Here is a 13,330-nt window from a genome sequence, read left to right as displayed (position 1 = left end):
GGCAGGAAAAGCCAAAGATGATCCTGATTGCACCAGACTGGCCACGCCAGCACTGGTACTCAATCTTAAGGAGCTTAGCACAAGAACCACCCTGGATTTTGTCTCAAATCCCACATCTGTTGACTCAGCACAACAAACAAATACTACACAGCAAGCTAAACACCTTAAACCTAGCTGCATGGAAGATTCCTTAGTCAAGCAAGCAATTCCTCTCTCCAAAGCTGTTATGGATGTCATTCTTGAGGCCAGAAGGCCTAGTACAAGGAAAGCCTATTCGGATAAATGAAAGAGATTTTGTGCCTGGAACCAAGCTCACAGCCTTGACCCTCTTGTCCCAAACATTCCTCAGATACTGCAATACTTAACTGAGATGCTTGACAAAGGACTCTCCTTCTCATCCATCAAGATCCACGCCTCTGCCATCTCTGCTCATTGCAACACGAATCCACCAATTTTCTCTAATCCTCTGTTAAAACAGTACCTCAGAGGGGCTAAAAACCCCGTAGAGCACCTACTCCAACTTGGGACCTCAACTTTCTTTTGGAGAAGCTAACTTTACCTCTTTTTAAGCCAGCCAACACAGCAGAATTAAAATATATCTCTTGGAAAACTGCTCTGCTCCTGTCAATAGCATCAGCACGAAGAGTTTCAGAATTACAAGCACTAATGGCAGTGAAACCTTTCCTCATTTTCCACCAGGACAGGGTGTCTTTAAGAACTAGTGTGGCTCTAAACCAAACTATTCACCTGCCAACTTTTTATCCTAAACCATAGAATAAAGGGGAGAGACTACTGCACTCTTTGGACATTCACAGGCAGTTAAGCTTCTACTTGGACAAAACCAAAGCTTTCAGAAAATCTGAGCAATTATTGGTATCATATGCTGCAGGAGCACAGGGAAAAGCCATTTCAAAACAGACTATTTCAAAATGGATAGGACATTGTATACGCTTCTGTTACACATACCATGGAAAGCCTGTACCTAGCAGCATTAGATCTCACTCCACCAGGGCAACAGCCACTTCAACTGCCTACCTCAGGGGAGTACCTACAAAGGATATTTTGGAAGCAGCAACGTGGAGTTCTGTTCATACCTACACCAAGCATTACCATCTGCCTCTATACTCTAAATCCAGAGCTGGCTTTGCCACTGCAGTGCTGCAGGGCCTTATAGCCACCTGTAATGCCTTATAGAACCAGCCACTCTTCCTCAGCTTTGGGATTCTACCCAAGTGTAATGACTGCAGCAGTGTAACACGATGAACATAGTACAGTTTTGTACCTACCATAAATGTAGATGTTTGAGTGTATACACTGCTGCAGTCCAGGTTACCCTCTCTCCTTCCCCTCTTACTGGCTGGTACGTACCTATGTCTTCTACCCTTAATACCTATGGGAAGTATTTGCTGGTAGCTGTAAGTTGTTTTTTGCTTTTCTTATGTATGTTTTATTAGCAATTGGAATTGCGTACCTATTTAGTGGCACCTGACATCTGGGGCAAGAAAAACTGAAGAAAATGGCGTCGGCTGCATCTTATATACCCCTGTCGCACTGACGTCGGGGAGGAGGAGACAGCAACCGACGCCGGACCAAGACTTTGGAACTCAGGCCGAGTGGGGAACCGCCTGACGGCAGGATAACCCAAGTGTAATGACTGCAGCTGTGTATACACTTGAATATCTACATTTATGGTAGGTACAAAACTGTACTTTAATCAGGGTATGCCCTCATGAGGAATCTCATAGAAAGAAGATGCTGAGACTCCTACAAGTCAACATGGATGATCCTAACTTTGTCAGAAGCAAAAGTTTGGTATTTGCTGTAATGCTAGATCCTTGGTGACATTCCCACTTTTCCAATTCTGTGCTTTAGTAAGGAGAAGGCTTATGAGGAGTTGGCCTGTGTATGTAAGTAGAGGGAGCAGAGAATTGTATGTAGAGAGGAGGAGGAGGGGCTTGTTAGTCTGGCAAAGTCTCTGGTGCTATGTTCTGGGGGCTGGGCATACCTAATTCCTGCAGTGCCTTGTGAACATACATAGAGAAGCACGTGTAGCTGCTGTACATCAGTCGATGCATTTGTAAGCACTGTGTTGTCACTGAGCTGTATCATGGGCATACTTACCTGCTTTGCTGACCTTTTATTTTTTTTTTCTTAGAGAAGAGGCCTTGATGGACACCACATGTGGAAGTAGGGGCAAATTGAGTAGTAATATGAAGATGAGAAGATTAGAGCAGAAGATCATAGACAGTGGTATGTCTTTGTAGAAAGGACGGTGGGCATCTAACAAACAGTTTATATGTTCATAGGCAGGTACTAGGCAAGCCTGTAGTAGGGTGGTAAATGGGCTTTGAAAGTGTTATATCCAGCTTTCATGCAGATTGTGAGCCATATCAGAATATGTATGAGACATTGTTTAATGACATGCTGTCAGATGGATGGCCAGGAAATGCAGAGTCATGTAACTGTAATGATAAACACCAGGAATGTATAATGATGGAAGCTGCTATATTGAAAAAATAAATAAGTCTGTATAAGATACATATTAATTTTACTTATTCAGTGTTTGTTACCCCAGGTAGAGTGCTGATCCAGTGGATTATGATCAAACTCAGCCTGCAAATAGTACAAAAAAATCAATATGTGATTGCATAGTAGTGAGTAGGTAAGAACACATGCTTTAAAATTAACTAGACTAAAATGAAAACATATACAAGATATAATTGTATGGAAGTGCATTATGTTTTATGGCATTGTATGTAACGGTAAAGAAATATCACCCCCCCCCCAAAAAAAAAGAAAGAAAATCATGTGATATACAAGTAGTAGCTAAAATTTGATAAAATGTGGATATTTTACTTGCATATCCAGTAAAGCATATATGAAGGTAACTAACACAATAACTAGAAAATGAATGGTAAGCAGGAAGGAAAACAGAGCAAGACACTGGTAAGAGTTTTCAAAGGAAAAGACTAGTATAACAGATATGAGAAATCAGTTGGAGAGGTGTCAGTTTGCAAGAAGAGGCAAAAAGATACACATTAGCCTCACAAAAATGGAATAACTTGTAGAAAATTGTCATGGCAGCAGAGTTTAGAATTCAGTTACATTTTCTGTGATGAGCAAAAGTAAGTTTGCATGATGTGTAAAAGATATGTATGTACATCACTTGCCTCTCTTTGGTGATAGGTACAGGTTTTCAGTTTCATAAATATGAAATCAAGCTGAATTAAATGAAGGCCGGATAGTAATTTTAACATCAGACAAAATGTAATGCTGGGATACTTAAGTCACAGCAGCAAAGGGCTATGTATTTAGTAATGTAATCTCAATATATTTTCTCATTTCTTGTTTTAGAAACTCAAAGGATAACATCTTCCCAGCAGCATCCTCACCTAAGGAAGGTATCTGTCTCTGAGTCAAATGTGCTGCTAGATGAGGAGGTGCTCACAGATCCCAAAATTCAAGCTTTGCTGCTCACTGTTCTTGTAAGTATTTTCCCCTTTTTGTAGTTGTATTTCTTGTATCCTTTTATTTGAAGGTAGGTAGCCAGCTTCACTGACAAAGAAGGATAAAGACCTGACAACAAGCTAGATGATTGTAGTTTGATGAGCTACTTGAGTGCCTATTAGAGCTGGCATAAGGAGAGAAAAGGAAAATGAGGCTTTACCTGCTCCCCCCTCTTTGGAGGGAAGGGGTGGACAGCATGTGCCTAAGTAGACTATCTTTGACTGACTCTCCTCTGGCGACTGGAGGTCTGCTCTGATATGGCAGGTGGATTCAGCTACCTCTAGAACCTGCTTTACACATTTTGCAGCTATTGTGAGCAGGCTGTAGAAAAGGCTAACGTGAGACATAGGCGCAAGAGATGAAACAGGGACACTTAACCCTACACCAACTGAGAGACTGACCCTTCTTTCCCATAATATTCAGTTGTCTTTGTAGCATTTATCTAAATCAGTAACAGTGTTGGACAGTTGCAAATATATGGGGTCATTTACTTGAGTCATGGCTTAATTCCACTTGATAAAAGTCTGATCATAAATTTGAGTATCAGTAAAAGGCCAAATACACTTTCTCCAAGGTGGTATGCATACTCATTGTTAGGTAAGGAAACAGAGTGACAATATGATGGATCTGTTGGGTGTTTGACAGGCTTGGGCAACATAACAGCAATAGATGCTTTCCATAGTAGAGGGGGATATGAAATCTAAAGAGACTGCGGAAACCATTACTTAAGCCGCTGAATCACTTACAAATGCCTTCTACCAGCACCTACAGGACTGCATGGATCAGGCAATCCCAAACAAAACAAAGACTCTTTGTACCAAAGGCAAGCGTCCAGTCTGGTGGACCCCAGCCATAAACAAGCTCTACAACAAAAGGAGGAAGCTACTACAAGATAGAGCAAAATCTTTAAAAGGGAAAACACCCTTGATCATTATAAGTAAAAAACTAAGATCTCTCATAAAATCATCCAAGGCAAATTTTGAGAGAAAAGTCGCTAAGGACTCAAAGGACAATCATAAGGCCTTCTTTAGCTATGTTAGAAACCTGGGAGGAAACTCCCAGATATGCTCAGAATTAGTTCAAAATGATGTAAAAATTACTGAACCTACAGACATTGCCAACATACTGGCTGACAGGTTCAGTGCAAACTTCTCCCCCCCTCCCCCCCAAAAGGTGAGATATCTATACCAGAGAATTATAGCCCCCCAAACATCTCTAACGCTCAGGTGAGAACTGCTCTCTCCAAGGCAAAAAACACAACATCCATGGGACCAGATGGTGTCCCCGGATGTGTGCTCCATGAACTCAATGAGGAATTAAACCCGCAGTTAGGGCAGCTGTTTAATCTTAGCCTCACCTCAGGATACGTGCCTAAGGAGTGGCATACGGCAACTGTGGTCCCACTTCACAAAGGCGGTGCCTCCACCGACCCGGGAAATTACCGTCCCATCAGCTTGACAAGCTTGATCTGCAAAGCTATGGAGAGGATCATAATGGAACTCATAAATAAAGACATAGGAGACTTGCAGACTTTGGATCCGACCCAGTTTGGCTTTGTCAAGGGCAGATCATGCCTTTTAAACCTGGTTGACTTTTTTGAAACAGTCACCAAGGCCATTGATGAGGGAAAGGCAGTCCACACAGCCTACCTCAACCTGGCAAAGGCTTTCGACACAATACCCCACTCAGGTATCATTGAAAAACTCATCAGCTTAAATGTAAACCCATACGTCACAAGATGGGTTGCAAACTGGCTAAGTGACAGAACCCACAGGGTCAGAGTTGCTGGCGCCATGTCAGACTCAAAGCCTGTCACAAGTGGTGTCCCACAGGGCTCAGTCCTGGGCCCTCTCCTGTTCGGCATCTACTTTTCAGAAGTACAAGCAAACACAGGAGGATTATGGCTGACAAAGTTTGCAGATGACTGCAACTGGGCCATAGTTGAGAACACATCTGACACAGATATCCTTCAGAAGGGTCTTATAGAAACGGATAACTGGTGCCAGAGCCATGGCCTAAAGTTAAACGCCAAAAAATGCATAGTCATACCCTTCGGGAAAAACAAGGTTACCCCTAGCTACCATATAGGTGGCAACCCACTAAGCACAGAAGAGGTTATCAGGGATCTGGGTACCCAGGTTGACAGTAACCTTTCATTTGACACTCACGTTGCCAAAGTAGTTAGGAAGACCTTCTACATTGCCCACCTGATCATGAAGGATTCACATCTAGATCAAGGGAAGTCATCGTCCCCTGTACTCATCACTCATCAGACCAATGATTGAGTACAATGCCCCATTCGGAATGTATCTGACACGACACCTGCAGCAACTGGAAAGGCCCCAAAAGTTCCTCACCAAAAGGATAAAGGGTCTCAAAAATATGTCCTATGCTGCCCGACTGAAGGAACTTCAGCTCTATTCAGTCGCTTACCGACTGCTCAGAGGTGACCTGTGCCTGACATACAAGGCCATGTCCAACCCAGAATTGATGAACATGCTTCACCTCAAAAAATCTAGATCCCTCAGAACTACAAGGACGGGAGACTTAAACCTTGACACGGTTATTAATAGGACGTGCTGGAGGGACAGATTCATCACCCAGAGACTTCCTATGCTGTGGAACAAAATCCCGGTACATGTGAGGCAGAGCACCTCACTGGCTTTGTTCAAGAGAAATCTTGACCAATGGATGGGAGATCGCAGATATACCCCAGGGATTATCTCAGTGTCACTGCTTGACAGAGGCACAACAAAATAATGGGCATAGTATCCTCCAAACTAAAGGGGTGTCGAAAGCCACAAATCTCTGGGCTAGGCTTATAAATGCCCTTGGGCAGATAGCCTAGTATGAACCTATGAACCTAAATGGATTAATGTAAATTACTCACTTGCAACAGTAAACAAATGAAGGGCTTTAGCTGGACAGAACTTTTCTCTGGGGCATAATCATTGGGGCCAACTACTCTTCGCATTTTCAGAGTTCAAATGTTGACATGTTGCTCTGCCACATCCACAAAGAACTTCTGAGGACTTTCCCAGGACATTAGTCCATTGTGAAAATGGAAGCCGAGGCAGCTCACACTCCTTTTATTTCTTTTTTTGCTACATGAAGTGATAAATTGAAAGTCTGTATGTCCATTAGTTGCTTCCAGTTGACTTTAAGAGAATAGTAAGTGTGTTGTTTGAGAATATTTTCTTAACGTTCTGATTGACTTTTTGCTGTTTAGAAAATTTGTTTAATGTACTTTGGACTTAAGTGCTAGTTGTTGGTAAATATGAGATTTGTACTGTCCCAAGTAAAAGTTAGTAGTAAGTGTGTCTGTGGAAAACAAACTCCACCTAAGGATTGCCACTCAGTGTCTTGTTTGTGGGGAACCTAGAGTGATTCCTTCTATGACGATTGTGCTACATTTAAAAAGAAAACTTTGCTCCTTTCAGTCTGAAAATGTAGGACGTTTTGGGCTATAATATGTCAGTACTGTAACCCAGGGGGCATCCATCTCCCTCTCTAGGAGAGAACCTTTCAGTAGTGGTCTTAAACACACAAGAACAACCAAAAAAGAAGAGCAGTTAAAGATTGAAAATGCAGAAAGTTATAGTACCTAAACATGAACCAAAATCAAACGGCAACCTTGGAAAGACCAATTCATTCATATTTATATTATATATATACTCACATATATTTATATACAGATTCATATTTAGTATTTAAACGTTATTTAATTCTTTTATGTATCACAACAACACATATTGATACATTGGTACAGTAATAGGTTTGAATTCATTATTAATGGTTTAATTGTTATGTTATATATCAAGTAATTCAAGTTTGGATTATTTTTTAGTATATTTTATTTTATTTCCTTGGCATATCATTATTTACATATATATTTGTCTAATTATCTATTATATTTATTTTATATATTTTTATTTTTATATTCCTATATTTTTAAACAAGTTATTCTCAACTTAATATAGTTATTCATCATGATTTTATCAGGCTGTTGTATGCACAATATTTATGTAGTGAAATATGATGAAGTCATGAAATGTTGTATTTCTTTAAGGAAGGAAGAGTAGAGTATAGTTTTGGCACCAATTTTTGTATTTAAACAATGTTTTTTATTAATGAAGGATGTTCTGATGAAGCTCTGTTTTATGAGTGAAAGCGTTTAACATCTAGTTTGTATTCTACATCCAGTTTGTATTTTTATTAATAAATGCGTTCCGCTTGGACGTATTCAGTGAATTTGTACACTTATTGATCTTTCCGAGGTTGCCGTTTGATTTTGGTTCAAGTTTGATACTTTACGTGCACTTTTTGGATAGTACCTAAACAGGTAGTGGGCAGAGGTAATGAGGCCTTATTTGACCTATCCATTCTACTGAGACCTGTGGTGTGTTGGATCAGATGATGTGCTTCATTCTTCCTCCACCCCTCAGCCTGTATTAACTATATTCAACCTGTTCTAGCCCCATCAGAGGCAGAAAGGCTGCAGTTACCTGCTAATTGTCAGGGCTCTCTTGATGAGAATGTGGCCTGCAGTCCAGATGTCAGTTTCCAAGGGCTTGGGATGGACATTGTAGGATCATAGGAGGTTACTAGGCTAACAGTCCCAGGACTCTTACAAGCCTAGCCAAGTTCAACTTGTGTTCCAAAGTGTGTCTGGTTCAAGGAGACACTAAAATTGGGACCTATTGCCCTGTTCAAGAGGGCCACAGGTAGAACCCCCAGGTGAATTTCTGGTAACCCATCCAGTCGTCCAAATTGCGCTTAAATAAGGCCAACGAGGGGTTTTGTTTAACATAAATAGGAAGCTTGTTCCAAAGGTGGGGCAACCTTTATAAGACAAGTCTGTCTCTCCAGCAAGTTCTGTTGATGTCACATATGAGGTTAAGGTCCTTTGAGCGAGTGACCCCATGTGCCATTTAACTTGTGAATGTGCAGCATTTCCATCGAAGCTAGGTCAGAGATTGCTCTATATGCAAGGCACAGGTCGCCTATGAGCACTCTGTATAATGCGGAGTGAATGACAATGATTTCAGTCTGTCTACATAAGACAGATCTTGAAGATCCTGAATTTTCTTCGTAAAGAACCTTTGTGGTCTCTCCATTTGGTGCAAGTGTTTGGAAAGGAGCATACCAAAGGGAGCATTGTACTCTATTATTGGCTCGATGAGGGAAGAATACAGGGGGTTTATAATCTCTTTTTTTTTCCTAGTGGCATTGCCCTTATTTATGAGATGAGCAATATAAAATGCCCTTCTTACCACTGTGAAGACTTGATGATCAACCACTGACTGCGTTCTTAGGGTATTGTTGTTGATGTGGTAGTTTGTAGAAACATCACCCTTGCCAAAGGGGATGATGATAATTTTTTTGCATTAAGTTTAAGGCCATTACTTTGGCATCAGTTATTAGTCTGCATAAGACCTTGTTCCAGGATGTTGACATCACTAGGGGTTTCAGTGATCGCTCCAAGTTTGCAGTCATCAGTAAACTGTCAGCCACAGTCCTTTAATTTTAGCCTGTACTTTGGGGAAGTAGATTCTGAACAGTAAGGGTCCCAGAACCGATCCCTGTAGAACACCACTGGTTACAGATCTGCTGGAGGAGGTGGAGTTCCTTATTTTGACCATATGAGTTCTATCAGTGAGCCAGTTTGCAACCCAGCTGTGTGAGTTTATTAATGATGCCTGAGTGAGAGATTGTGTCAAAGGCCTTGGCTAAGAATAGGTAAGGTGTATGCACAAATTTGCCCTCATCTAGGGCTTTGGTGACTGTCTCGAAGAAGTCCAGCAAGTGTATCAGGCATAATCTCCCCTTGATAAAGCCAAACTGGGTGGGATCGAGCATTTGGAAATTTCCTATATCTTTGTTAGTATGGTCCATGCTGATTCATTCCATGGCCTTGCAGATAAAGCTGGTCAGGCTAGTGTATCTATAGTACCCGGGGTCCATGGATGCACCCCCTTTGTGCAAAGGGATGACAGTTGATGTTTTCCATTCCACTGGGACAAAGCCAGTGCTTGGGCTGTGATTGAAAAACGTGCTCAGTGGTGATGCTAATTCCTGTTTTAATACTTGTAGAACACAGCCCGGGATGTTGTCTGGTCTCATAGAGGCTGTGTTTTTGGCCTTGGAGAGGGCATTTAAAGCTGTGTTTTTGGCCTTGGAGAGGGCATTTAAGACCTGCTCCTCGGAGATAGTAGGCAGGGGAGAGGTGTTTGGGATGCTTTGGGGTATATGTGGTGGGAACAGAGGAGTGATGTTTTCACTGAACCTGTCCGCCAACAGGTTTGCTATATCCACTAGTTCTATATATGTAGTACCATTAACTACAAGTTTTATCGCAAATCTGAGCCTTAGCTTTAAGGGTACGGATGTAACTAAAGAACGTATGTCTTGTGGTTATCCTTAGTTAGGGAAGGTAATTTGGATTCATAGTTAGCTTTGGAAGAGTTCACTAGGAGTCTTATTTGCTTGTTTAAGTTGAGTAGGGAGTGTTTCTAGTTTTGAGCCCATTCCTTCCTGCTCTTGTTTATTGTATAGCCTATTAATGACAGTTGTCCACCAGGCAGATTTGATTTTCCTTGAAGATCTTGCTTTGGTTCTGTCAGGTATGGCAGAGTCGGTACAATTGTACAGGTGTTTGTATAAAGCATTGGTGTATAACTCAGCATAGATGGCTGTTCCATCGGTGGGGGGAAGGGCTATGAGGCTATTTATGCCAGCACGCAAGAGGCTGTAGTTGGCCTTGGAGATGTTTTTTAGTCTAGTTGTTGCTGGGGGGTGGTTTGTGTTATAGGTACTTCTAGCGAGACTGATTTGGGGTCAGACCTCACCAGGGATGGCCACACACTGTGGGTGGTGCAGCGGTCTCCCATGTTGGTGAGCAGCAGTTCCAGGATGTTTGAGCCTCTTGAGAGTATGTCAACCAACTGGTCCAGGGCATTGGAGTTAACAAAGTCAAGGAATCTTTGGGCAAGTGAGTTATAACACTTATAATTTACCCAGTCTATGGATGGGTAATTAATGTCACCCAAAACCAAGGTGTTTGGTTTATCTTGATTGATTCAAGTAGATCCAAGTAGGCTGAGTGTATGTCCTGATTCAAGGAGGGGGTCCTATAGCTGCAGTGACCTGAAGTGGGGTCTTACCTACAGTTAGTTGCACCTGAAGAAATTCAAGGGAATCATGCTGTTTAACCAATCTGGAGGTGTATTTCTCTTTAATGAATATTGACACACCATCTCCTTTAGTTCTAACACCTTCAATTTGTGGTCTGAACATGTGGAAGGAAGTGTAACCAAGTATAGCTGGGGTGCTCTCCACAGCCTTAAACCAGGTCTCAGTGACTGCACAAATATCAGCATCTGCCAAGGGTGAGGACTGCTTCTGGTGAGTGCAGTTTCTGGTTTAGACTCGTAGTGTTTATCACTACAACCTTGAGGGTGTTTTTTTAAGTCTGGAATTTTGTTGTTGTGACATTGCCTAAAAAATGGACTATGAGGATGGCAAGAGCTTTAGCCATTAACCAAAATCACAGGGGTGACAGATGAAGACCATCTCTGGCAAAGCATCAAGGTCTGTTAACCATGTTATCCCAGGCTGACAGATACTGGAACCCCTTTGAATGACACCAGACCTAAGCCAATTGTTGAAGTCAATCATTGTTTTGCTTGTATTGATGTATCATACTAGCTGAAGGTAAAATGTTGCTTAAGGCTAGAAACATATCTGCCTGAGACACATAATCTGAGAGCTCAGTTATGTCTCTTGTCATATAGTCCAGTGAGGTATGTCTGAAGTCATTCACACCAACATGGATTATGACAGAGTCATAACAGTGCCTGTTGAGAGACTTGAGTGCACGTGTGATGTGGCAGATCGTGGCACCTGACAGACAGCTGACTTTGACCTTTTCCTTGTCCAGCCTGGTGAGAGGGACATCTGTGTGTCTCACAATTGAGTCACCTATGACTTGGGTGTTTGTTTTTGTGTTATGCCTCAGGGGCTTGTCTGGTGAGGCACTGTTGTGTGATATATTGTGTGTGCTATGTTCTGCAGAGGATGTATTATGTGAAGTGTGCTTGTATTTGTATTTAGGAGGTCTCTGATGTTTAGGTAAGCTTCTTGTAGGACCTCTGTATATGTAGGTTTATGTGTTGTTGGTTTGGTAGATACTGGAGGTGAGGTGTGCATGCTGACAGCCTGCTTAGTATCAGATGGACTGACTGGTGAGTGACAGAGCCTGGATTCTAGGTTTTTGATATAGATGCATATCTCGCATAATGAATTTGTGTGGACTAGAAGTGGGTTGTCAGTGTACATGAGGCAATTGCTGCATTGCCTCAGGATGCCCATGTCGACTAGGCTGGCTAGAGAAACTGTGGGAAATTGTCCTTCCATAATGCTAGGTGAGTTGATGTGGTCAGAAAACAGAGAGGAAAGGAGAAGTGGACAAAAAATACAAAGGGCTAGTGGGTAAGATCTGTGTTGTTACCTCAGGAGCTTCGCTGAATCTGTCACCTGTCAGTGAGGGGTAATCATTAGAATTCATCTGATTGAGCACCAGCAGGGAAAATTTGCAGGTAAAAAGTGTTTGCAATCTATAACCACCAATGGTGCATACTGCTGCATGGCAATGCGCAATGCACAAACACAGTGCTATGTAGCAAACGAGCACAAACTGATCTAAACTTAACCAATAAAAAAACGCAAACTGAGCCCTGTTTCAGCAACCTTCAATCAGATGATTTCTAATTGCACACTCCTGCCACTAGAGTGCAGAGGAACCTGGTTTAATGCTCAAGTTATACAAACAGAACTAGATTCAGCAGGTCCGAATCTAGTCTATGCTACAGCAAACAAAGTGCAACAATTTCAGAACAAAACAGAAGTTCAAATAAGCAGTGATATGGTAACATTGCAGTTCAAAAGTGTAATATACAGTGAAAAATTCTACTTAAGTTTTGCAGAGATCAGCAGATGGCTTGCATTTGCTTATGTGGCAAATGAGTGCAAACTGATGTAAACAAATTAATGAATAAAAAAGCTTGAAAATGAGCCCTGTTTCAGCAACCTTCAATCAGACAAGTTCTAACTGCAAACTCCTGCCACTAGGGTGCAGGGGAACCCTCTCCCAGCAAAAACGGTCTGGTTTAGTGCTTAAGTTGTACAAACAGAGCTAGATGCAGCAGGTCTGAATCTAGTCTATGCTACAGCAAACAAAGTAGAGTTCAAATAAGCAGGCAAAATAAGCCTTCAACCAACAATTCCCAGATCAGAAGGGCAGCAGCTGCCCTCTCCTCCCACAAGAGTATAGACCACAAACCTTCTTAATGTAAAATAACTGTCCTGAAGCCCAAGTGCTTAAACCAGAACTAAGAAACTTTGAGTTACAGACACACTAAGCCTTCAACCAGCAATTCCCAACTTAGAAGGATGTAAGCTACCTCTCCTGCCACAAGAATGTAGACCACAAACCTTTCTAATTTAAAACAACTGACATGAAGCTCACGTGCTTAAACCAAAAGGCTATTAACAAGCAGTGATAAATGCAGCAGAATAAATGCAACTGAAAACTTTTAAGAACAAGCAATAAAAGGAAAATAAAGTAGGAACAAACACAAATACAGTAAAAGCTAAATAAAGTGCATTTTTAGGTTAAGTTGGAAGGGAAGAAACAGATGGTAATTAAGGGTTGAGAAACTAAGGGGGGGCATCCCATATGATCTGTCTGTACTCAGTACAATGAGCTGATGAGATGGGACTGGGAGGAGTGTTCAAAATCAGATTTATAGTCAGGGTGGGCAAC

The 13,330-nt window shown here is 41.7% G+C and overlaps 1 protein-coding gene across 1 annotated transcript in view; it reads left to right on the top strand.

Annotated features, from left to right (window-relative positions):
* The window catches only part of NF1 (neurofibromin 1), a 5,218,972-nt gene that overhangs the window by 4,697,269 nt on the left and 508,373 nt on the right, over window positions 1-13,330 (top strand). Inside the window, exon 52 of the mRNA XM_044054637.1 lies at window positions 3,355-3,485. Coding sequence (XP_043910572.1) covers window positions 3,355-3,485 — 131 coding nt within the window. The remainder of the gene's footprint in view (window positions 1-3,354; window positions 3,486-13,330) is intronic.

The sequence above is a fragment of the Protopterus annectens genome, chromosome 13.part0 (assembly GCF_019279795.1).
Source record: "Protopterus annectens isolate FY-2018-M chromosome 13.part0, PAN1.0, whole genome shotgun sequence".
NCBI lineage: Eukaryota > Metazoa > Chordata > Ceratodontiformes > Protopteridae > Protopterus > Protopterus annectens.
The sequence above is the reverse complement of the archived record's forward strand: the minus strand, read 5'-3'. Positions and strand labels throughout refer to the sequence as shown.